The 26,899-nt window shown below is 40.5% G+C and overlaps 1 protein-coding gene and 1 long non-coding RNA gene across 4 annotated transcripts in view; one reads left to right on the top strand and one right to left on the bottom strand.

The window, feature by feature from the left end:
- Positions 1-3,265: 3,265 nt before the first annotated feature.
- On the bottom strand, positions 3,266-13,797 carry LOC122483214. Its single transcript, XR_006297353.1, has 3 exons — positions 13,686-13,797; positions 11,534-11,666; positions 3,266-3,672 (listed from the first exon to the last, which is right to left on the bottom strand). It is a non-coding gene; the product is annotated as an uncharacterized LOC122483214 (long non-coding RNA).
- Positions 13,101-26,899, top strand: part of DEUP1 (deuterosome assembly protein 1) — an 82,942-nt gene continuing 69,143 nt past the window's right edge. For 2 of the 3 annotated variants that reach the window (XM_043579953.1, XM_043579951.1), the window contains exons 1-2: positions 13,101-13,233; positions 15,097-15,169. In XM_043579953.1, the coding sequence (XP_043435888.1) occupies positions 15,141-15,169 (29 nt within the window). In that variant the 5' untranslated portion in view covers positions 13,101-13,233; positions 15,097-15,140. Of the gene's footprint in view, positions 13,234-13,852; positions 13,957-15,096; positions 15,170-26,899 lie in introns of those variants that run through there. The other variant, XM_043579952.1, reaches the window with a different exon arrangement.

Below are 26,899 nucleotides of genomic sequence, written 5' to 3'. Positions count from 1 at the left end.
ACATGCTACCTCAGGGTCAACAAGGCACCTTTCTTTTGCTAATTATCTCTGCTCCTGGAAACTTTGCCCTGCTGTGATCTAAAGTCCTGTTTACCTGTTTACCTGTTTTGGTCATTCCTTCCTGTGAAAGGAGCTTTCTGCTATAGTACTAAATTGGGGACGTTTCCACCCTGAATACCTAATCTTACTTACCTAATTTTGGATGCTTTCATCCTGAGATTTCCTATTCCTGTAGGCCTTGTTAACCCATGGGTGCAAGCTCAGGGAATTCCTAAGCTTGTTCCCCACACGTTTTTACTTGTTGGTATATTGACAACATTTTTCTAAGTTAATATTTTTTATATACCTCATTATTTTGAATGGGTATTGAGGTAGTTTTAAGATACATTCATAAATAAAATAAGTCTACTAATTCTTGATACTCCTCTCCAAAAGGTGTAGCATAATTCCCCTCTTCTGAGTGTGGGCTTTGTGACTAACTTCTAATGAACAGAATATGGCCGAAGTGACACTACGTGATGTCTGAGAATAGATCGTAGAAGGCGTTGCAGCTTCCCCTTTGCACTCTCTCTCAGACCACTCATTTAAGGAGAAGCCAGTTCTGTGTCACCAGGACACTCAAGCAGCCCTAAAGAAAGGCCCATGTGGCAGGAAACTAAGGCCCTCTGCCCATAGCCAGTGAGGAAGTGTGGCCCTCTGCCAATATCCAATTGAGTGAGCCATCTTGGTAGTGGATCTGCCAGCCCCAGTCAAGCCTTCCAAAGAATGCAGCCCAATGCTCTAGTTTCTCTTCAGATCGCATAAATCTTTTGCCTTTTACCAAAGAATGCAGCCCTGACTGACATCTTGACTGTAATGTCAGGAGACACCCTGAACCAAAACCACCCAGTTATCTTGCTTTCTGATTCCTGACCGACAGAAACTATGATATACTACAGGGTTGTTATAAGCTTCTATGTTTTGAAGTAATTTGTTACACAGCAGTAGATAACTGATACAGTTTTGGTACCTGGAATTTGGGTGCTGTCATGTTAAAACCTAAATATGTGGAAGTGGCTTTAGAACTGGGCAGCGAGAAAAGACTGTCAGGGCTTTGAGGAAGAGTGTTAGTAAAAGCCTAATGAAACTATTACTAGAGGCCTGATTGCCATTGGGAGGCTGTGGGTGAAGCCTCAAAGGAAAGTGAACAAAAGCTTTATGGAAACTGGAGAAAAGGGGATCCTTGTTATGTAACGGCAGAAAACTTAGTATACCGTTCCCTGTAGTAATCTGGAAAGTATAAAATGTACCTAATGAACTGGGTAGTGTAGCTAGAGAGATTTTCAGGTAAAGTGCTGTAGGTGTCACCTGGTTTCTTCTTGCTGTTTACAATAAAATGTAAGAACAAAGAGAGAAACTAAAGAAAGGATTATTACACATGACAAAGCTAGACTGGATGGTTTTGGAGATGCCCAATGCTTCCAAATGGCAAACCAAGCTAAAATTAATAAATGGCTTCCCATCAAAGATCAAATCAAGGCCACTTCCAGGAAAAACATGGTCTAGAGATGAGGCTGAGAGGTAGCTATAGAATACCTTGTTTATGACCACAGAAAGATTGAACTAAGATGGTGCCTCAGAAAACTGTTCAAACAACAGAGCTTTAAAGATGCTTAGGGATGTTGTTCTTCCATAGTTCAGCGGAAGCCCAAGGTAGAGAGAATTTACCTTGAAGAGATTTATGGGTGTGGCTTTTGTTGAATGAAGGGAACCTCAATACAATTCATAGGAGGCCAACAGTTTTCTAAAAAATAATTATAATTACAGAAATACTACCAGCTCAGACTGAAAGAGACAGAGATAGTACACAATGAAAAGAAGCATTTGGAACTCCAAAATTTTACTGAGAAAATTACACAGCTCCAATACAGCCTACCTTGCAAGGAAAAGGAAGGATTAATCCAAAGAGGTCATCAAGAACCCAGGTTGTGGACCCAAGAGCCACAGAGGATCATTCCCGGGCAGGAGTAAGATTGAATTTGAATCAAGACACTTTTAACATGTGGCTTAGAACAATGATTGCTTTGGGCCTCCCATTTTCCTTCTTTTTGAACAGGAATGTCTACAGTGCTTATCTTTTGTCCATTCTACATAATGTACATTGAAGGTGTATGTGAGCAGATACCTTGTCTCTTTAGCCCACAGTGCCTGAGATCAGAGGAAGTGTACTCAAGGAGCTGCACTTAAGGAATGACACCTGGGAAGCTTCAGCCATACCTGGGCCAAATTAACATGATATCTTTCTGAAGCTGATACTGTAATGGGTTGAGACTTGGGGGTGAAGGGGAGTAAATTTGGAAGGGATGAGTATATTTTATTTTATTTTATTTAATCAATCAATCAATCAATCAATTAATCAATCAATCAATTATTTGAGAGAAAGCAAGAACAATCAGGGGAGAGGGGCAGAGGAAGGAGAGATCTAGAATCTTAAACAGGTTCCATGCTCAATGATGAACCTGACACAGAGATTGATCCCACATCCCTGGGACCATGACCTGAACCGAAACCAAGAGTTAGAAACTCAACCGAGTGAGCCACCCAGGTGCCCTGGGATGAGTATGTTTTCTATGTGAAAATAATTTTAATTTGTGGCCAGAGAACAAGTTGGAGTAGTTTTAAAATATGTCCCCAAATCACTCAACACTCTTCCCTCCAAAAAGTGGAGACAAAATCACTTTCTCTTGAGCTTAGACTGGACTTGATGACTTGGAATATTAGAGCATTGGTAGAATATTGATATTGTAGAATACTGCAGAAATGATAGTGTGCAAATTCTAACGCTAGGTCATAGAAGCCAGCTTCATTCTTGCTCTGTCTTAGATCACTCATTCTGGGAGAAGCAAGCCGCCATGTCACTCAGAATGCTCAAGTAGCTCTAGGGAGAGGTTCGTGTAGTCCATGTGGAGAGGGACTGTGGTCCTCTACCAACAGGCATGTTGGGGGGCCATATTGGAAGCAGATTCCCCAGTCCCAGTCAAGCATTCAAAGACTGCACTCCCGGCAAACATCTTGACTGTACTCTCATGATCGACCCTGAGTTCAAACCATCCAGCTAAGCCACTACCAATTCACCACCCTCAAAAACTCTGAGATAATAAGTATTTGTTGTTTTGAACTGCTAATCTGGGGGGGGGGGCGGTAACTTATTACCCAGAAATATGTAAAGAAATATATTGTCCTCCCTCCTTCTTTTTTTGCAAATATAAACAATGCCGCAACAAGCCTCTTTGCATATATATCTTTATGTTCTCAAGGTATTACTTCTGTAGGGTAAATTCTTAAAATGGGAATCTCTGGCTATGCCCATTTTAAATTGATATAGATATTGTCAAATTTTCTCCCCCAAATAATTGTAACAATTTACACTCTCCCAAGCAGCAGATGAGAGTGTCTCTATATCTTTGCTAATTTTAAATGTCATTAGTCTTTCTAATTTTTCTCAATCCTATGAGAGAAAGTATGACATTTTTTAAATTTATATTCCTTAATTTTGCTGAGGGTGAGCTTCTTTTTGTTTTTATGGCTTGAAAAAACACCTTGCTTATTTCAGATGAAGTTTTCTTTGCACTCTTCTCTTCCTGGATCCTTCTTCTTCCACAGTGCCTTTCACGTGGCATAAATGGGCAGTTTCTGAATGGATGAAGAATGGAATAATTGAAATTCAGATATGCAGAAAGTCTTCATTTAACTCCATGGGATTGACTTTTAATTGGGGAAAAAATACCTTAGCAACCAATTATTTTAATTAGCCTTTCCCTTCCCCTATATCACTATTTGATTATCATTCAAGTATTCTCTGACAAAGCTCTTTATTTTACAACCTGCTCAGGTCAATCTTTTTGGTTCTTTTTTTTTTTTCTTTTAAAAAAAAAATTTTAAGCTCATTTATTTTGAGATAAAGAGGGTGTAGGCAGGGCAGCGAGAGAAGGAGAGAGACAGAATCCCAAGCAGGCTCTGCACTGTCAGCATGGAGCCCAAGGCAGAGCTCCGACTCACGAACCGCAAGATCATGACCTGAGCCAAAAGAGACACTTAACCAACTGAGCCACCCAGGCACTCCAGGCTAACCTGTTTCTAAAAGTGGCCATATACTTTTCCTTTCTAAATGTTTTAAATACAGCAGAATAGCTATGTAACAAATACTAACACTAGTTAACAACAATAATGGTGCTAACTGCAGCTATTATTAAGCACCTACAATGTGACAAGTTCATTATATACATAACTGATCTAATTTAACATTTCTCCATCCCTCTATTATTATTTCCTACTGTAGGAACGAGGAAACTAATACACAATGAGGGCAAATAAATTAAGTGGTAGAGCTGAGATGCAGACTCTTATCCATATGAATTCAAAGCCCACATTCTCTCTATAATGCTCAGCTGACTTTCTAGGAAATAAACATTTATATAGTTGTTTTCACATATCATATGTTCAGAGAAAAAGGAGGGTTCAAGAAGAGAAAAATATTGCACAATTTTAAGTAATGAACACTGAAATTATATTTTTCTTGCCCAGAGGGCAACTGCTTACTGCTGTTGATTCCCCGCTCAGAAGAATGAACATTTTTTTTCCTTCATGGTTTGCAAACTTAATTCAGCCATCAATGGGTAAGTGACTTACACCCAGTTAAAGTGAGGAAATGCAATTGAAACACTTAACTATGAAAAGAGAAAAAAAAGAAAATGTGGCTTCCTTTCAGTGATCATCAGTCACTACCATCCAAGGATTTATGTCAAGCTGAGAAAATTCTCCCAGTCTGTTCAGAAATAAGACTGCATAATGAATTTCAACACGGCACTATGATAATGAGATTGATGCCTTCTTTACAAAGCAATTTACAAACTCTCAGAGGTAATTTGGGTTTCTGGATGTTGAGGTCACCGCAGACGGAAGGGGAGTATACTGTTAGGTACACTCCAAAATGTTCCATCACAATAATGTGAATTTAATTTTTAGAAAAGATAACTCCCCTAAATTGTCAAAAGTTGTTTCTAACAAGCCTCGTATGGAATTACAGTGCCGTAGAATGAAACCATGGGGAAAGGAAATGGCACTGTATGTGAGAGTAATATGAACTAGATTCACGCTACATACTTCTCGGATTCTTTTTCTGGACATATCTAAGAGGCTTCATAATGTTAGTCTGGGGAAAAAAGGGAGAGGAAAATGTTTGGGTTTTTTTTTTTTTTCTTCCTGATTGAAAATGGCAAACTCACGTTCCCTCAATGCTGCACTCAGATACCTCCTAGAATGATGTTTTATTATGGGCATAACCACTCGTATTCAGTAGCAACAGCAACCGGGCTAAGGTGTTTTCTACCTGCAAGAAAAAGAGGCATAATGATGGCAACGCGATGAGGAGTCTCGCGCCACAAAGTACCTAAGCAACGAGGGTTCTGGGAGTCATTTTTCTTCAACCTGTGTGTTGTTCCACGCGATCATTGAAGGGTGACACTAAAATGGATAAAACACTGGTATCTCTCTAAAACAGGGGCTGCGTACCCTCACAGTGATGACAGAAGGTTTATTCATTAATATTTGTTTGAAGTGCTTTTTCATGTATCTCTAACTCAATTTTATTCAGCCAGCTGCGCGTTAACAATTGTTTATAGGATAACCAGAACACATGACACTCAGAGATACACAGAAAGTAATTCTCAATTCATAGAAGTCATTTCGGTAAAATTAAATAACAGCACAATAACAATAATTGAGTTTCCTAATATGAATTTCTGTGTTCTGAGTATATTTTAAAGCCCTATTGTCTTATTTTATAAATGGCTATATTGTGTTCTTTGGTTTATATAGTGGGGACTCATGTTTAGCCCAATAAAGATATGAATGGTTACATATAGAAATAGTGATAGATATTTATATATACATGGGTTAGTATAGACATAAATATGTCCTTGCTTTGTCAGCTTAGAATCAATGACACTCGAGTAGCAATGAACATACCCATTGCTTGTATCTCGGTTTCTAATTGCACTTTAAATAAAAGGCAACATAGATCCTTGGAGAAATAGCAGATTCTAGCACAGAAGCAGAAAATATACATATACAGAATGAGCCTGGAGCATCGTGTAATGCCAGAAAGCAATGAGGTGCTCTCAAAATACAAAACTAAACTAAACCCCACACTACTGAAGGTATGTGTCAAAGGAACATAGAAATTAGCTGAAAGAACTCCCAATGGCCAAATCTAGAACAATTTGAGAAACAAAATAAAGTCGTTTTGGATTATAAGTCAAAATATACAATAAACATCCACAAGTTCATGCTGATATAAATAAATGGAAGAGATGAGACAAATCTGTGCAAAAGAATTTCAAATAATTTTTTTTTAATTTTTTTTTCAATGTTTATTTATTTTTGGGACAGAGAGAGACAGAGCATGAACGGGGGAGGGGCAGAGAGAGAGGGAGACACAGAATCGGAAACAGGCTCCAGGCTCTGAGCCATCAGCCCAGAGCCTGACGCGGGGCTCGAACTCACGGACCGCGAGATCGTGACCTGGCTGAAGTCGGACGCTTAACCGACTGCGCCACCCAGGCGCCCCTCAAATAATTTTTATAAATATTCTACCCTTAAGGAGGTGATGGAGTAGATTCCCTATTCCTTAAGTGTCAGCCGCACATAATGACTTTCTTCTAAAGAGTACAGGATATAGGGGTGCCTGGGTGGCTCAGTCGGTTAAGCGGCCGCCTTCGGCTCAGGTCATGATCTCCCGGTCCGTGAGTTCAGCCCCGCCTCTGGCTCCGTTCTGACCGCTCGGAGCCTGGAGCCTGTTTCAGATTCTGTGTCTCCCTCTCTCTGACCCTCCCCCGTTCACGCTCTGTCTCTCTCTGTCTCAAAAATAAATAAACATTAAAAAAAAATTAAAAAAAAAAAGAGTACAGGATGCAAAGGGTGGGGGGAGTAACTTTACAGTGGCGAGAACTAACGAACACCAGCGGACCAAGATCAACATCAACATAAATCATGTTGATAGCAGGTACTCTCAATACAGTGTGCTGAAAATGACGGTTTGTTTCTTTGATCTTCCTCCACCAAACCTATGACCCCAGTCTAATCAGTAGGAAAACACTAGACAAATTTCATTCAAGGGACATTCCACAAAATACCTAACCACCACTTCTCAAAACTGTCAAGATCATCGAAAACAAGGAAATTCTTAGAAACCGTCACAGCCAAGAGATGCTCAAGGAGACATGATAACTAAATGTGTTATCCTGGATGGGGCCCTGCAACAGAAAAAATTAGGTAAAAACTAAGGAAATATGAGTAAAATATGGACTTTATTTAATAGTATTATATCTGTATTGGTTTATTAATTGTAACAAATGGACCATACTAATGTACGATGTTAATAATAAAATATAATAATAAAAATGTACGATGTTAATACTGGATGTGGGGTATGTGGAAACTATATTATCTTCACTATTATCTTCACAATTTCTCTGTAAATCTAAAACTCCTAAAATAAAAGGCTTATTTTTGTACATATTTTTTTATTTTAGAGAAATAGAGAGAGAAAGAAAGAACGAAAGAAAGAAAGAAAGAAAGAAAGAAAGAAAGAAAGAAAGAAAGAAAAAAGTAAGAAAAGAAAGAATCTTAGGCAGGCTCCATACTCAGTGCAGAGCCTGACAGGGGGCTTGATCCCACGACCCTGGGATCATGGCCAGAGCCAAAATCAAGAGTTGGATGTTCATCCAACTGAGCCACCCAGGTGTCCCAAGGTTTATTTTTTTTTAAGTCACAAAAATGGAACAGCAGAAAACATACCCATCTTGACTTTGGCCTGGGTGAAAGGAAATTCTTTCTCTGGAAATTTGTATCATAAGTTGTCCCTACACTTATTTTTCATTCATTCATATTACCCGTGTTGTGTGAAAAGTCTCCTGTGAAGAATTTAATGTAGAGTGGTTCGGGATTGAGTATGCCCCAAGGAACCTCCAAAAGCAGATGTAAATCCTCTCTGGAAGAATTTAACCTCAATGTGGTTTCAAAGATGTCTCAGAAATAAATTCCTCCCCCCAAATTATCTCATAGTCAAAAGTCATAAAACACACACACAAAACTAAGACAACATGGTAAGAACTAGCAGTAATAGATCTTGAAAATTTTGTTGAGATTGGAATCATAAAACACAAAATAAAAAATGACTATGATTAATATGTTTAAAAATTAAGAGAACCTTGAACATTTGACACAGAAAAGGTAATTATAAAAATTATGAAAAGTGACAAAGATGATTTGCAAATTAACCAAATTAAGTTTATTTTATTTCAAATTAAACAAATACTTGTTGAGTACCCACTCTATGCTAGGGCATGTACTAGATGTGTTCATGTATATAATCTATCTTATTTTCAACAACAAGTAATTATATTAAAGTGCTAAACTTGTAAACTTTCATCTTAAAATATTTTTCATTATTTTGTTTTCTCTCTACTATCTGAAAACTTTCTTCTGATCTATTGTCTAGTTCACAAATTCTCTTTGTCGCTGTGTCAAACTACTATTACACACATCTGTTATGTTCTTAATTTTGGTTGTTAGTAATTTTTTTTTAATTTCTATTTGGTTCCTTTTCACATATGTCAAGTCAGTTTTTATACTTACTTCTCCCTAAAGATTTCTTCAGTTTTGTCATTTGTTTCTTTAAACATGCTATTCATAGTTTTATAATTTTTGTCTGATTCCAGTATCTAAGGCTTCTGTGGTTCTGTTTCTGTGGTCTGTAGTTTCTATTGTTTTTCCCTGATGGTATCTTGTTTCCTGGCCCTGGATTACATTTAGGTATGTTCCGGTCATTTGATTTGAGAAATTATTCTTGGGAATAATTTGAGGCCTAGAATGATTTTAATCTTAACCAAAGAAAATTTTTGCTTGCTTCCTCCATGTGTCTTTCTTTCTTTCTTTCTTTTTTTTTTTAACATTTATTTACTTTTGAGAGACAGAGAGGGAGACAGAGCACAAGCAGGGGAGGGGTAGAGAGAGAGGGACACAGAAACTGAAGCAGGCTCCAGGCTTTGAGCTGTCAGCACAGAGACCATCACAGGGCTCGAACCCATGAACCGCGAGATCATGACCTGAGCCACCCAGGTGTCCCCTCAATGTCTCTTGATCTACCAGTCCAATAATGCCTCACCCATGCTCAGAGATTGAGGGTGCCCCGAATTACCCAGGTGATCCAAAGCTGAGCTGCAAGTCAGTGAGGGTACTCATTTATTTCCACTTGACCGTTTTCCTGAGGGCAAAGCCTGTGGGGTTCCAGTTTAAGGTAGAACTCCCTACGTGGAGAGCGCCCAGGTTTTGTCTTTTGTCCCCTGTGCTTCCTAAGACCAATAAAACTGCTGCTCAGTTTTGTAGTTACTCCTTCCAGAGCATCAGATGCCCTCCAGGCAAAAGCAGCATTGAGTGCCTGGCCAACTTCTCTAAGTTCTTGCCCTTTCCTAGACTTTGACCCAATAATTTCTCACTATCATATCAGCTCGGGACTTGAAAAGCTTCAACAGAGATGAGCTTCTGGAAAGAGTTGACCCCTGGCTGCAAATTTGTTTTCCCCACTGGGGACCCTTCACTTCGACATTGCCCCTGCCATGCCTGAGCCCAGGGAATAAGCTGTCTCCTCTATAAAACTTTAGCTCAAAACTGTACAAAATCTTCAGTTCCCCTTAACTTTTCGAAACCATAGTGCCAAAACACTAAGGGTCTACTAGAAGAAAGCAAAGTACAAGAAAAAAATATGATTGGCATTTTCCAAAAAAAAAATTGGTTTTGCTTTCTACAGTGAGACCTGCTGTTTAGAACTCCCATCAGGATCAGGAAGACACATTCCTTTGGCACCTGGGCCCCCCCGGAGAGCCGAAACTAAGAGGTAAGGCCCTCCCATTTAGTCTGAATTCTCTTCGGGGGAGCAGCCCTCGCTAGGGCTAGAGAATGGATAGCACTGTGAACTGTAACGCGCTGAAAAGGCCTCTCCCTGCCTGGCTAAGTGTCTGAGCTACACGCTTCCCTTGAGACGTCCGATCCCTCTTCCAACCCAGAGAAAATCAATGAGGATTTTGATAGGAGGAGACTTCCATAGTCCCTCTCAAATCACATGCGAATAATTTAGACTCTCTCACACTGCATGACCCTTTACACTCAATGAAGGGCTTTGGCACATTGACCAGACACCTGTATTCTGGGACTGTGCTGTCCAGTATGGTAGCCACCAGTCATGTGTGGCAATCGAACACTCGAGTACAGCTCTACGAACTGGTTGGGCTGTAAGCATGAACGCCAAGTTTTGAACACTTCGTATGGTAAAAAAGAATGTACAACATCTCAGTAATTTTTTTAGTAACTAAATGTTGAAATGGTACTCTGGATATATTGAGTTAAATAAATATATGATTAAAATTAACTTCACCTGCTTTTTTAATTTGGCTACTACAATATTTAAAATTACATAAGTGGTTTGCATTACATTTCCACGGGACGGTGTTGTCCCGAGGGTGATCTTGGTTCTAAAGACTGAATTTCCTCTTCCTGAATAGTTATTTTCTCAACTAGGATATTTTTTTAAGTATCTGTAGAAAATTCCTTAGCGCCTTTCTGTTTTTGGAAGTAGCGTGATATAATAAGAAAAAAAACACTTGGGTTCTAATCTCTATTTTTGTCATTAACTAGCAATGAAAGTAGTCAAATCATTTTATCGCTTTGGGTCTGAGTTTCTTTATGTAAAATAAAAGGGTTGGACTGGGGGGACCTATATGGTTTCTTCCAGTTCTATGATTATTTGATTTGATTATAAAATTTCTTCTAAAATATTTTCCAAGGATACTATAGACTTAGGTTTGATTACAAACTTTCTTCTAAAATATTTTCCTGGAAAATATAAACTTAGCTTTTTATTACAAAAATATGTAATTTTTGAACCTTCTTTTAAAAATTTTTTTAATGTTGATTTATTTTTGAGAAAGAGAGAGAGAGAGAAACAGAGTGTGAGCAGGGGCAGGGGCAGAGGGAGAGGGAGATACAGAATCCGAAGCAGGCTCCAGGCTCTGAGCTGTCACCATAGAGCCTAACACAGGGCTCAAACTCCTGAACTGCAATATCAGGACCAGAGTGAAGTTGGATGCTCAACTGACTGAGTCATCCAGGTTCCCCGAACCTTCTTTTGAAGAAGATAAAAAAATAAATATTTCCCTTGTTAAAAGGACAGACATTATTAGGCTAATTTATACAACTTTGCATACGCTAAAGTGCATGTTTATTTTCTGTGCTGCCATTGTAAGTTTTGCCATGAAAACTATTTTGTTAATTACAGTTTTTCCATTTTTCAGGTTCAATCTATGGCTATGATTATTGTCTATTGTATATAATTGATCCATTAGCTTCTCCTCCATGGGTCATTCTCATTCCTCAGACATACATGTCTTCTATATTCTCTTTTGACCATTTCTGGTTATATTTTTTATCTTATTCTGACCTTGCTGTGTCCTCTAATTTTCTTTCAGCGTTGAGCTCTCTTGCCATCTCATACCAGCACTCTGGTCACACTCTTCCACTCCTTTAGACTCAGGAACTTCCTGCTCTCCTCATCCTTTCCAAAACAATTTCATCTGGAAAGATATAATAATAAGTACATTTCAGGTAAATTGCAATCTGCAGTTACTTCTGCAAAGTGTTGGGGATGAGGTGGTGGGAAGGTAGGTCTTTGTATGTTAAGCCTTAATTTGCATGCTGAAATGAAAACCTTTATTCCTATTAAATTGAATGGACTGTTTCTTTTTTTTTTTTTAATGTTTATTTATTTTTGAGAGAGAGAGAGCACAAGCAGAGGAGGGGCAGAGAGACAGGGAAACAGAGAATCTCAAGTAGGCCCCGTGCTGTCAGTGCAGTGCAAAGGGGATTGAACCCACGAATCCTGAGATCATGACCTGAGTCGCAACCAAGAGTCAAATGCCTAACCAACTGAGCCACCCAGCCGCCCCTCAGAGTGTTTCTGTTCTATATTTAAATTGTCTTAAACTCCATCACAGTATGTGAATTCTCACACATTTATGCTTTGCAAGCCCTGCCCACACCTATTCTTTCTTGTGAAAATGTGGCTTTAGACGTATCTACAGTTACCTATGCAAGATTCCGACCGCTCAAGAAACCTACTCAACCTTAACTTTTGGACAGAGTTTGAGAAGCACTGAATTTGGCATAAGACAATCTAGGTTCATTATCTTAGCCACACTTGAACTGGATGTATCACCTTGGACATATCCATGATTCTAAGGTAATCTGCTAAAAGGAGCCCTAATAACACCTGTTACACACATGTCACATGGTACTTCTGAGCATCTAAAGGAAATAACCAACATGAAAGCACTTACCAATGGTAAAGCACTACTCAGTGTGAGTGATATTGGGCATCCTGAAACTTCATGAAATTTTGTTCCTAGTTCCATTTTCCCTTCTTTGGGTCAGAATAAATACACTGACCCATTGAGTTTCGACAAGAACTAAGAATATGACTGAAGGTTTTCAGAATAATGGAAAGTTTCAAGTTAAGACGAAACGGTCACTGTCTTCATTCAATCATAATGAGAGCTATGAAACACATATTAGAACTAATAACCTAAGTTATTTTACACAATTCATCTGTGAAACTCAATTTGTCAAGAAATAGTAAATGTTTTTTTTGAAATTCAAATGGAACCTGGGTGGAGGGATTAGGGTCAACGTTAAATTGCTAGTCGGTTTAAGTAACAAATTCATGTTAATGTTGTGAAAGTGGAGTGTAAAGAAAAGACTTTAGAATTAGATGTTAATCAACTGGATTTTTGAAAAAGGCTCCTACTCCTAAAATTGATGCAAAAATATTTTCCAAATAAATTCAAGTGCTGAAAAATATTATTCAAAGCATCTATAGAATATACACATGTGTGTACATGTATGTATGCATATATTCTTTCCTGTTATTTCTTTGAAATCAGAGCTACGAGACAGAGTTCTATCATCAATTATTCTTGGAATTTAGTGAAAAAAGAAAAGAATTTGGAATCAGTCACTCGGTTCCGTCCACCTTCCCTGGCTTAGGAGCTATTTCCTCCTCCCTAAAAAGGGAGGCAATCCTGTCGGCTCCGCCTAACTCGCAGAGTTGTGCTAAGAACCGAGTGCGCCTTATGGGAAAGGCAGGTACGGTTGCTGATAGGACGATTAGAGGAGCCGGGCCCTCAGCAATGCAGTTTTAAAAACCCCAGCTCTTCGCAGCTGGCGAATAGAAAGCCAGTTCTCTTTACCCCAAATCTATTCCATTTTTGATACCATTTCAAATGTAGGTAAGAGGAAGGAGGGCCAGGGGCATTTAAGAAACCCGGACGCAGAAACTTCCTCTCCCCTCAGCTGTGTATATATACTCTTTCCCTTCGTCCGTCCGTTCAACAATATTTCTCAGACCCCTGTCGGGTTTGGGACCCTGGGCTAGGTAGCGACAGCCCCGAAGGGGAAAGGACCCAGAATGCGGTCCTGAGGAGCCTTCGCTCTAGGGAGCACACACTGGACCCGTAACTGCGGGCCAGCGAGGACCCGGGCCCCACCGCCCCACCTCCCCACTCCCGGCCCCGCCACTGCCGAGCCCATCCCCCTACCCCTCCGCGGCGGCGGCTTGTTCCGGCCGCGTCCCCATGGCAACCAGTGGCGGCGCGGAGGGCCGGCTGCTGGCGGGGAGGGAGAGGCCCTAACGGCCTTGGCGGCCGCGGGGCGAGCGGACCCGGACGGCGGGAGCGCGGCGGCGGGTGGCGAGCGGCGGGCGGCGGGCGGCGGGCGGTGGGGCCCCTCGGGGCGGGCCCGGTGGGCGGTGACCCCGGCGTTCCCGCTCCAGGGGCCTCAGACCTCGCGGGAGAGCGCGGCGTAGCGCAGGTAACCCGCTGCGGCCTCCAGGACCCGGTGTCCACCCCGACCCTCGCCGTCGCCGCTCTGCCGGGCCGGCCCCAGGGGTACCGGGGACCCCTACTGGCCGGCTGCTTCGCGGGGGGCTGGGCGTGAACCGTGCTCGGTCTGGCGGGGGCGCGCGCGGGCGGGGAGAGTCTGGGCTGTCGGGATGGTCTTGCAGAACCCAGAGCTGAACCTCCCTGAACAGGCAGGTGTGGGTTCTAGCTGTGTGGTCTTGGGCAGGTCGCCTAGCTTGTCTGTGCCTCCGTTTCCCTGACGCTAAAGTGAGTGATTGGAAGAACCTGCACAATCAGTTTATCTGTCCGTTCTGGTCCAGTTTTCCTTCCCCATCCCTGCCCCTGGCCCCTCTGCTGCACACAATCCCAGAGGCTCTCTTCAATTCCTTTAATTTGGAAGTGACCTGAGCCCCGGGGTCTTCCTCGTCTTTCTACCATCTCAATGCTACTTAATTGACTTTAATTCAATGATTCAGAGGAGTTGAAGTTCTTTTCAACACTTTGTCCAATTCTCCTCATATCTTATTTTTTAAATAAAACTTTGTTGCTGGGGGAAATTTTTTTTTTTTTTTAATTTAGGCAAGTACCAAGAGGGTAAGCAGGTGCCCACAAAGCCATTGAGGAATTATAAGATTTATATTTTTAGGCAACTCTTAGCCTTTTTGTCCTAAATCTCCAGGTATATTCATTCTAACAAAACCCAGAAAGGGCCAAAGAAAGAATTTACTCGAAGGCAAACTTTTAGGAGACAAGAAAGGAAAATTTGAGAACATTTAGCTGTAACACCTCCACAATGGGTATTGTTTGACTCCTCTCCTCTTAAAGTGATAAGCACTTTGCACAGTCGCTGGCGCCAAGATGTTGCTCAGTAAATAGTGAATGAATGCTCCTTGCGGTCAATGCCACATATTTCAACTCATCACTTAGGCAATGTCATAAATGCATGGGGGGACTTAAAAAGGGGGCAAATTTCCACATTTTGTAGAACCAAGAGCTACTACACTGCGAAAAGCTCACACTGCATGGTTTGCCAACAGCAGAGTCTTCTTGTTTTATAGGTTAATAAATGTAAGCATTTTAGAAAGCGAGGTCATTTTTTTCCCCCTAACAGATTAAAAACCAAGAAACATAAACCAGAAGCAGCTGTTTCTTGACATGGAGAACCAAGCCAATAATACAATGGGGTAAGTGCTGAAAATTATCTGTTTGTTAAGTTGGTACTTAACTATGCCCCAAACTCCCTGATGGTACATGAATTTTGAAATTTGGTATTAATAGAAGGATGTACCAATTACTTTGGGTGAGGAGGATGGGGGGAAACTCGTGATTCTAATTAAGAACGTATGGTATGAATCTTTCCAATTTTGACTATGGATCTGGACTCGAAAATCACCATTTCCCCACAGTTTGTGAGTTTTTACAGTGTTTTGGGATGATGGGTGCCCACGCAGGCCTCTTGTGCTCTTGGGTTTCCACAGGGCAGTGGCTCCCACCCATACTGCCCCTATCTTGCTGCATTGAGTGTCCCAGGCTTCCCTCCACACTTGCCCTTAAGGCCGAACTCAACCCTTAGCCTCAAAACAGATCTGGCTCCTACAGACTCTTTTTTTTTTTTTTAAACGTTTATTTATTATTGAGAGAGAGAGCATGAGCATGGGAAGGGCAGGCACAGAATCTGAAGCAAGCTCCAGGTTCTGAGCTGTCAGTATAGAGCCCGACGCGGGGCTCGAACTCACAAACTGTGAGATCGTGACCTGAACCGAAGTGGGACGCTTAACTGACTGAGCCACCCAGGTGCCCCATGGCTCCTACAGACTCTTAAGTCTAGAGAACAAACTGGTGGTTACCAGAGGGCACGTGGGTGGGGAGATGGCGAAATAGGTAAAGGGGATTAAGAGTCCACTAATCATTGTGAGCACTGAGTAATGTGTAGAATTGTTGAATCACCACATTGTACACCTGAAACTATTATATCGCTGTAAAGTGTACTGGGATTAAAATTAATTAATCAAAAATTAATAACGTTTTAAAAAAACGGATTTATCTCCTCAAACAACAGTAAGAACTGGATATTTTACCAAAGTCTCATGAAGCGATCAAGAATAGAATTTGTACAGCACTCACCATTGTAAATAATTAAATTCCCTGGGGCGCCTGGGTGGCGCAGTCGGTTAAGCGTCCGACTTCAGCCAGGTCACGATCTCGCGGTCCGTGAGTTCGAGCCCCGCGTCAGGCTCTGGGCTGATGGCTCGGAGCCTGGAGCCTGTTTCCGATTCTGTGACTCCCTCTCTCTCTGCCCCTCCCCCATTCATGCTCTGTCTCTCTCTGTCCCAAAAATAAATAAACATTGAAAAAAAAATTTTTAATTAAAAAAAATAATAATAATTAAATTCCCTTTCACAAATATCTGTCCCCACCCCTTCTGTGCCACCTGCACCACAAAGGTATCTCTTCCTATTGTTTCATTAGTCACCCGGCCACTGGCTGACTCCAGAGCTGGGGGACAGGGGAGGGGCCAGTGAAGGGGAGTGGTACTGGAGTGCCTAATCTGGACTGTGACTGACTTGCACTGCGTCAGTGGCTATTCTGCGCTGACCATGACTTTGACATCAGGCTAAAGGAGGGCTGCACAAGTCCAAGTAGTTACAGCTGTCAGTTTTGTAAATCCTACTCTATACTTCTTACAACAGCCCCGTTAGGCATTGTTCTCATTTTGCACCTAAGAAAATTGAGTGTATTAGAGTATAGGCTGAGGTCTTGCAGTGAAGAGGCCCCAAAATGCAGTGGTTGAAATAAGGCTGAAGTTTATTTCTGTCTCATGAATAGGTTTAGGGATAAGCAGACCAGGACTGGTGGGGCAGCTCTGCCATCCTCACTAGGTGATTTTTCATCTCTGGACCCAAAATTATTGCTTCAACTCCCACCACTGTGCTCCTGCCAGAGGGAAGAGGGAAGGGCAAGGGGAAAATTTGGTTCCTTTTCGGAATGTGCCCCCGAAAGAGCAGGCCTCACTTCTCGTCATTTCCCACTGGCCAGAGCTACAGCTAGCTAAAAGGAAGGTTGGGAAGTGTGATCTCTAACTGAGCAGCTCTATGGCCAGCTAAAGCTTAGGTGAGAAAAGGAAGAAGAGTGGATATTGGTGGACAGTTAGCAGCCGCGGCCACATTTCTGAGCTCAGAAAGGTAGAAAGAAGGAGAAATAAAGCAGCAGCTTGCCCCAGAATATGCAGCTGGTTAGTGGAGAAGGTAGGATGTGAATTCAGATATGTCTGGTTCTAATCCCGGCATCCTTTGCTACATTGGAAATGGGGGCAGTGAGAGTATCTGTAAGCAGAGCCAGGTTAGGATTCTGGATTGAGCAGGTGTTAGGTCCCTGATGTGATGATGGCACTGAGGGCCTAGGTGCAAATTGAAGGTCTCAGACCTAAGGTTGGGTGCCAGATCAGAGGCCATGGAGACTGCTATTTCTCTTCATTCATTCTTTTGGGGGGAAAGTGTGGAATATTGAATGTGTGGCAAGCACAACACTAAGTCTTCTGGTTCATACAAAGATCATTAAGAAACAGACCTTAAATGGGGCGCCTGGGTGGCGCAGTCGGTTAAGCGTCCGACTTCAGCCAGGTCACGATCTCGCGGTCCGTGAGTTCGAGCCCCGCGTCGGGCTCTGGGCTGATGGCTCGGAGCCTGGAGCCTGTTTCCGATTCTGTGACTCCCTCTCTCTCTGCCCCTCCCCCGTTCATGCTCTGTCTCTCTCTGTCCCAAAAATAAATAAACGTTGAAAAAAAAAAAAAATTTAAAAAAAAAAAAAAAAAAAAGAAACAGACCTTAAACAACTTAGAATTTAGTAGGGAGCTATAGCACTTGTACAATGTGATTGCAAGTGTATTAGAGTGTAGGCTAGAGTATAGACCAAATTCTCCCCTTGCCCCCGCCCCGGAAGTGAATGAGAATTACTAGAAGTTTCCATGAGCAAGTACCCTACTGATCCCCGCAGACATGGGACCAGACATTGTCTACCATGGCCTACAAAGCATGAAGCGTCAGGTTGACTTTGCTTCTGTCCCTCATGCTGTTGAGAAATATGTAAAAATCTAGATAATAAAGAGTAAAACTTCATCAGGGGCATCTTACAGAGCTTATCAAAGCATGTCACCTACATACGGTAATGTTCTGTGGTGCAACGTTCATTTAACAATACGTATCTAGAGTCTCCTATGAGCCGTTGATTGTTGTAAGCACCAGGAAAAGAGCAGTGAACAAAACAGAGACCACTCCTCCAAGGGTCAGTGAGAGTCATTAACATGTTTTCTATGGTGATGTGAAGAAAAATAAAGCTGGCTAAGGATGAGAAGATGAACGGGATGGTCAAACAAGCATTCCCTGCTAAGGTGACATTTGAGCAAAGATGATATTGGGCAAAGAGAGTTCCAGACAGCAGGAACAGAAAGCGTGAAGGCGTAAGGTGGGCGTTTTTACACAGAATATTTGTTAGGTGAATTATTCTCCAACAGCTGGGTTACAACAGGGTTTGGTTTTCATTTTAAATCCATGATTTCCCCCCAGTTAAAGGTGTTTGTATTTGTGCCATCATAATCAACCTAAACTCCTTCTAATCAAAACAGCCATGTTTGAGTTTGTCCTTTTTATTTGTTTTTAGAGTGTGTGCCCAGAACATAATTATAAATGAGCAAATGATCTGTTTGTATTGGCCTGCTTAAGAGAACCATATCTACAGTTTGCTTTGTTTCAGCTTCCTTATTAATTTCTACTCCTATTAACTTGTCCTTCTTGGATTTATTTTACTTCTTTTGTTCTCTGGATTTTTTTAGTTAAAAAATGTGGTTCGCTTATTTTTATGATTTCTGAATTTTATGATTTCTTTAAGTAATAAAAGCCTTTCAAGCTCAAGTTTCTCCTGAGCGCAGCTCTGCTGTGGGGCCATCCTATTAGTGTTTCCACTCTCAGTTTCTAAATAAATTGCCTGCGATTTCAGCTTTGATTTCTGTTTGACTAATTTGAGATATTGAAGACATGAAAGTTGTGAGGGAGGGATTAATTATATTTTTATTACTATTCCTTTCTAATCTCCCTACCACCATGGTCACAGACTATGGCCTATGTGATATTTCAGTTTCATTAAGAGTGTTCTTATAGTCCCTTGCATGATCAGCTACTATAAATGTCCTTTGGACATTTGAAAACAAATGTATATTCTGTATTGGTTAAGTAAAAAGGTTTACAAAGTTATACATAAGTCATCAGACCTCTAATAAGATCTAATAATATTTAAATTATGTTTTTCAAATCCATTTTTACCTTGCTTTTTGTTTATTTGATCTATCAAATTTTATGGAAGGTCTTCACCATAATTGTGGTTTTGTCCAATTCTTATAGTTCAAACAGTTTTTGTTTTACATATTTCAGTGTTCTGCTTAATGTATTGAGGTTCATGGATGTTATATCTTGATATATTATATGATTTAGCTTTATAAAATATCTCACAAATATAAGTTAACGTGTTTTGTTGTTGTTTTAAATTCTACTTTGCCTGATATTGATATCGCCATCTCTGTTCTGTTTTTAATTTATTTTAGTCTGTAATATCCTTGTTCATCCCCTTTGTAATAGAAGAAACTCTGTCTTTTCCTTTCTGTGTGGGAGAAACCCAGTTCTTGCCTACTACGTTTTTCTTCCCTGTGTGCCTCCTTTACCTTCACAGAGAACCCTTCACTTCTGATGCCCTTGTCACCAAATGCATGGAGGTTTTTCCTGCACCAAGCAATTGTCTGTGACACCAGCTGGGTGTCCTACAATTTAGCTCAATTCTGACACTATCTACCTGGAGATAGCATGCAATCACACAGGTTAAAGGCTCAGTACCACATGACTCCTCCTGCCACTTCAGATGCCAGTAACAAGCCCAGGTTGTCACCTGTGCTTCTGACCAACTGGAAGTAGATACTCCGATGGGGGGTTCCAACGACCTCCACCTTGGGTGCAGTGCATTTGCTGGAGCAGCTCACAGAACTCAAGGAAACACGTTTACCAGGATAAGGATAAACACGTTTATCAGATGAACAGCCAAATGGAAGAGAGGCATAGGGCAAGCTACGTGGGAAGGGGTGCTGGGCTTCCATGCCCAGGTGTGTTGCCCTCCCAGCACTTCCTGTGTTACCAACCCAGACGATCTCTGGATCCCATACTTTTGGAATTTGTGTGGCGCTTCATCATGTAAGCATAATGGATCATTACCTCCATTTGCAGCCCTTCTCCCTTCTCAAGATCATGGAAGGTGGGATGAAAATTCCAGGCTTCCAACCATGGCTGAGTCTTTCCAGTGACCAGCGCTCATTCTGGGAGCCCACACAAAATTTCCTCGTTAGAACAAAAGGTACTCTTATCACGCAAGAAATTACAAAGGTTTCAGAATCCCTGTCTCAGAAACCAGGGTCAAAGATTAAATATCAGAACAAAACATGCTCCTAGCACTCTTATCACTTAGGAAATGAAAGGGCTTTAGGAGCTCTGTGCCAGAAATAGGAAATAGACACCGATATATATTTTCTATTATCTCACTTCCTTGTTTTCATTTTTTTTTATATTGTGTCTCTTGTAAATAGCATACGGTTAGATTTAAAAAATACCTCAGTTGGAGAGTCTTCGCCATTAAAAAGAGGATTTTATGATCATTAATATGCCAACGTTTGACCCATTTTGATTTCCCCAAATTTGCTACTCTGAGCTAGTTTTCTTTTTCCTCATTTTCTATTAGAAGTTTTACATCCTATTTTATAAGTTCTCAATGAACACTTTCTACAAACATTGTAAATTTGGGTTTCTCTTTTGGCATCTTGCATTTTAACTGTATCTTTGACTTCCCCCATCTTTTTTTCTTTTTTAAGACTTAACCTTTAGTAGTGCCTGTGCTTCCCCATTCCTTTATCTCACCTCCATAAAGTTATCTGGATTTCTAGTTCCTGGTCGCTATTAATTTATATATAAATTATTACATATAGGATAATGTTAATTATTATTTTATTCCACTTTTATTTTAGAATCCTTTATTAATGGCTTTAAGTTTGCATTGCTTATTACTGTTGTTTGTATGCAAAATCTTCCCTGTTCTTAATTTTTAAAACTATTTTTAATGTTTATTTATTTATTTTTTTTTAATTAATGTTTATTTTTGAGAGAAAGAGAGAGAGTGCAAGCGGGGAAGGGGCAGAGACAGAGGGAGACACAGAATCTGAAGCAGGCTCCAGGCTCTGAGCTGTCAGCATAGAGCCCGGCACAGATGCTTAACCATCTGAGCCACCCAGGCACCCATCCCTGTTCTTAATTTTTAAAAAATTTTGAATTCATTTTAATTTGACTGAAGTACTTCCTTAGGTAATCTTTTCATAAAAATGAACATGGGTGATATACTTCTTAACTTGTTACATGTTCAGATGTCTTACTCATACTCTTATACAGGAACTGTGTAACATTGCTCTTTGTCTGGAAGCACTGAGTATTGCAGAGGGAAAATCCAATGCCAGTCTTTCAGGTCTGTCCTTTCTTCCTTTTTTTTCCCCCCATGTTGTGTGTGTCTGAAAGTCTATAGAATTCCTTTTTTTATATAGTATTTTTTTAAGTTTTTTTTTAATTTATTTTGAGAGAGAGATAGAGAGTTAAGTGGGGGAGAGGTAGAGAGAGACACACTCCCAAACGGGCTCCACACTGTCAGTGCAGAGCCTGATGCACGGCTCAAACTCACTAACCCTGACATCATGACCTGAGCAGAAATCAAGAGTCAGACACTTAACCAACTGAGCCACCCACGTGCCCCTATAGGATTTCTTTTTATCCTTGGAATTTACAAATTTACTGGATTAACTTTCTAGGTATGGAATCTTCTGCAATAACCCTTCACTGTATTTGGTGAACATTTTTACACTAAAGATTCAAATCTTTTCAAGTCAGTGACATTTTCTTCTATTTCTTTCATTAGTAATTCTCTACTCTCTTGTTTCATTCTCATCTCCTAGAAGGATTATATCTTTCTTTGCTCTCATAATTTCCATTGTTGTCCATTGTGCTCTATGTCCTGGAGGAATTTCTTGAGTCTTCTCTTTTCTTTCAGCACCGATTACATTATTTTTATTGCCTCTATTGAGATCTTTGGTACTGGCAACCATGTTTTCTTTCCAAGAACTTCTTTTCTGTATGCCTCTTTCATTGTTCCTTTTATAGTTTTATCAATGCAATTTACCCTTGACTTTTATTAAAAATATGAATAAGTGGTGTCTGAAATGATCTCTTATATCAACTCCTTTATAATCAGTCATTCTGAGGGTGTGGCTCTGGTATAGTTCTCCACGTCCTTCAATTCATGCCTCACCCCAGGCCCTAATAACTGCTCCACAGCCCCTCCTTTCTCCTGGCCCCTGCTCCTCTAAGAGAAGCTAATTCAGTTTTTTTTACAAAATCTGGACACCAACTACAGTGCAGTTGCAACTCCCTGAGGGCTCAGCACAGCCGCCAGCCAAGGTGTTCTACAGTCTAGTAGAACCGAAGACTACTAAAACTTATGCTTAGTAACCTTTGACGGGCATTTCTAAATAGGAATTACACAAATGCACTGAGCAGGCCTAAGGTCAACATAATACATATATAGAGTCCCTAAATGTATGAATTCTGCAACGTTGCTTTTACAAATGTTTCTTTCCTTGTATAAGTGGATTCACATATAATGGATTACTTCTTTAAAATATCTTTTCTAGGGGCACCTGGGCAGCCCAGTTGGTTAAGTGTCTGACTCTTGACTTTGGCTCAGGTCATGCATGGTCTCTTCGTTCGTGAAATCAAGGACCCTCATGGGGCTCTGCACTGACAACCCTGGAGCCTGCTTACGATTCTCTGTCTCCCTCTCGCTCTCTGCCCCTCCTCCACTCTCACTCTCAAAATAAGTAAATAAACTTAAAAAAATAAAAGAAAATATCTTTAACTAAAAAAAGAACATTTATCCGGATCTTTCTTTACTTAGTCACACGTGTATGTAATTTAAGAAGTCACTTGGTTCCTTATCGCTGTAATCAAAAAACAACAATCTCCTGTTCCCTCCCCAGAGGCAGTTCTTTTGGCTGAATCTTTTGGCATTTATCTCTAAATAACATGGTTTTCTTGCTACTTCTTGATTTTTTTCAGTTTTAGGCGGTATCTATTGACATCCACAGTGGTTATTTTTCCTGCCTGCACTACCCACTACCTCATCCCCACCACACACATGATCGCACACACGTATATGCCCACGGTCTCTCTCTCTCTCTCTCTCTCTCACACACACACACACACACACAAACACACACACACACTTCTCTTTCTTCCATCATCCTCTCAATGCACCATAATTTTGGTTGGATCAATATTCTGTTTGCCTAGTTATGTCTTTGTAAATGCTCTTCGCCTTTGAGCCATAGCATACTGGGATGATGCTTCCTTCCCTGCATAACATTTTGTTTTCTTCCGGAGTTAATAACTCTGGCGTCTTAACTATTACTTTTTGAAGTTTTCTTCTTTTCTGCCAAATTTTCTTCAAAAAATCACCTTCTGTTTGTATTTGAGCAAGTTGGTTGAAGTGCTTTTCTCAAACGTCCGTGATCCCTGACTGCTCGCTCCTGTGTAAGATGGCGGAGTGGAAGCTGACCAGAAGCTCCGCTGGGCGTGGGCGGGGCTTGTTGACGGGGCTTCTCTACTTGCCATCGGCTTGTCTCTTTCAGTGCCTGTCTCAGGCTGATCATATTCTAGAGAACACTCTTTTAAATTCTCCTACTTAGAGGGTGTAAGTTGGGCCACCAGCATTTACCCTCTACCTAGCTGGGTTGCTTCCTGGCTTTTTCTCTACTGCTAGCTCCCATTATTTTTGTGCTCGTAGCTTAAAAATATGCCTTTGCTTTTTTTTAGTAGAATTTGGGAAGGGAGCAAAATGTTTATGTTCATCCGTCTTCAACCGAAAGCCTCATTTTTCTCTAAATCATTTACTCTACTTTTTATTCTGTGACTTATATCTTAGCCATTCATCTCGTTCATGGAATCTTATCAAATCCTTCCTAAAAATCTGCTGCATGATCTGCCGATTTTTAAAATCTGCCATGAAAGTCATATTTTCAAAGAACCAAGACAGATGGATATTAAAGTATAGCTTCTCACGTCTAATTCAGAAAAACCCTTTAAAGCAGTACTCTATGTGTGCATCTTTTTTAACCTTTAAAGTGTTCTTTCCCTCTGAGATATATTAATTCCTAAACACAACCGTACTTCCCAGTTTCTTAGTTTAATACAGTTTTAATTATAATTTGTAAATAAAAAATTCTATAAGTCAATATTTTGGTAGTTTAATAAATTGTAGTAAAGTAGTCTTTTTGCACATTGAAAATTCTTTTTAATTTGATTGATTCTCTTGCCTTCTGAATGGCCCAGACTCTACCCCCATTATTCTCCCTCCACCCTTTATCCCCAGCCACACATAATCTTTTCCAGAGTAATCAAATTTGACAATTTCTAGTTTCTAGTTTATCTGCAGAAGAAGCAAAGTGAAGTAGACCTGGGGTAAATCCCAATATTATTTCATATTAACACACAGAACCATGGCATCATTCGTAATAAGCTACATATGCATTAGTTTGGATTCTGTAAGCCAATCTCTAGGACAATTAAAATTCCCTCTTGCTAAAAGGTCTATCTGGGGAAAGACTGCCGTGTTAGTATGTGTGAGGATAGTCATTTAATCCCTTTTCTATTTAAAACTAGAATAGAATAGTCATTATACAAAAAGTTTCAAGAAAAAATTTATCTGTAATACAGGTAATACAATAGTCATTAAAACTAGAATGAATAGTCATTATACAAAAAGTTTCAAGAAAAAATTTATCTGTAATACATGTGTTTAGAAGATCCTCCACTCTTTTTAAAATGTAAAAATATGAGATTTAAAGTTTGTATATACCTCGAATTCTGATGAAACATTGATAGGGAGTTGGAAGCTATCACATTGCACATTTTATTTCTCTGAATGTCTTTGATGAGTATGATGGAGGCCTTTAAAAGTACTTCTAAGCATGCTTTTTAGGAATAGTGGGATTTATACCTCCTCTACATATCAACATTAAGCTTATTGCAGATGAGGGAGAAGAATGGACCGAATATGAGCCACCATCTCAAATGTGCAGTAAAAATAGGCATTGTAACACTGCTAAGTCAGCACACGCTAAGGATGACGGTAAATAGCATTTTTTGGACAACAAGAAAAGTGCTTGAGAAGAGCTATTTTTAGCTATAATTTAGTAACTAATTTTGAACAAGGGCAACTGTGAAATTCTGATCTAGGGGTCATAAAGTAGAAGCCTTTCACTTTACTGTTTTAGGAGGAACAATCGAGTGAAGAGCAGGCAGACATCTCAGACATGTCTGTGGAAGTGGATTCTGGGACTTCTGGGAGCTCTCCCATTCCATACTATTTAAGTTTCTGGTGTGGTGCGGTATTTGACGTGCGGAATAAGAATAGGTCTGTGAGCCACCACAGAAAAGTTAAATTATACTGGTATCACCAAATATATAGCAATATAAGTAAGACAAATAATACATTACTACATTTTAGAATGTGTTTCATTACAATATTTTGGAAAAGTTAAGACCCAGTATGATTGCTCATATTGCTCGTCAACCTTTTGAAAACGCATTTCCTTAGACTATTCCGTAGTCTCCTTTTTCTCTTCTGTCTATGCTTCCCTTCCTCATTCCCTCCCCTTCTTCCATGATGACTTCCATATTTATTTTTTAAGCCTGCCCTTCTCTCTCTCAAGCTGAAGATCCATTTCTATTCTGCTATCTATGTCCCAAAATGAACTCACTTTTTTTTAAATGTTTATTTACTATTGAGAGAAAGAGAGAGAGAGACAGAGTACAAGTAGGGGAGGGAAAGAGAGAGGGAGACACAGAATCTGAAGCAGGCTCCAGGCTCTGAGCTGTCAGCACAGAACCCGATGCGGGGCTCGAACTCACGAGCTGTGAGATCATGACCTGAGCCGAAGTCAGACACTTAACCAACCAAGCCACCCAGGTGCCCGAACTCACTTTTTTTTTGTGGACTTGTTTATCCATTTTTATTTTCCAGTTTGATGATGGGTAGGCTGATGCCGCATCCCAGTTTGCCCAGAATAATCACTGCTTTATACCTATTGTCCTGGCATAATTATCATTAGTGCCCCTTTCACTTTCAGAATTGTCCTAGTTTGCATAATTGATCATATGGTCACCGTGTAGCAGGATTCTCACACAGAGAGTCATGACACCAAGGCTTTTCTTTCCGGGAAGCAACTTTATTCCTGCTGGCATCCCTCCATTGGGTTCGTACCCAAAGAACTGAGCCCTGAATGCCACATGACCAAATTTTTTATATACTTTTTACTTCTTCGTCTCCCATATATGGTAACACACAAACATGCAGTCTGATTAAATGGTCCCATGTTACAAGGTCATAGGGATGTTGTCACGTATGTGTATAGCCAGGTTGCCTTGAGTTGTTTTTTTTTTTTTTCTTTCCTTAGGGTGGGGACCCTACCACAACCACAGCCATCTGATAAAGGTCTGCTCTTGTAAGAACCAGGATGTAAGCCTATATGTGAAAGGACTTTGGAGTAACATACATGTCCATGGAGACTGGGTGAATTGTATCTGATGGACATGTATATTACTCCAGCTCTTTTTACTCTGCATGCCTCTCCACGTTCCCTTCCCCTGCCCCCTCCAACACACCGGCCACTACTACCTCCATTTATATCATCAGCTTTCTATTTTGCTTTCTTCATCCTTAAATTTCACATCCTGATATTTTGACTCTAGGCTCCTCAGACTGTTTTGTCACCCTGCAAGTCTCAG

The sequence above is a fragment of the Prionailurus bengalensis genome, chromosome D1 (assembly GCF_016509475.1).
Source record: "Prionailurus bengalensis isolate Pbe53 chromosome D1, Fcat_Pben_1.1_paternal_pri, whole genome shotgun sequence".
Lineage (NCBI taxonomy): Eukaryota > Metazoa > Chordata > Mammalia > Carnivora > Felidae > Prionailurus > Prionailurus bengalensis.
The sequence above is the reverse complement of the archived record's forward strand: the minus strand, read 5'-3'. Positions and strand labels throughout refer to the sequence as shown.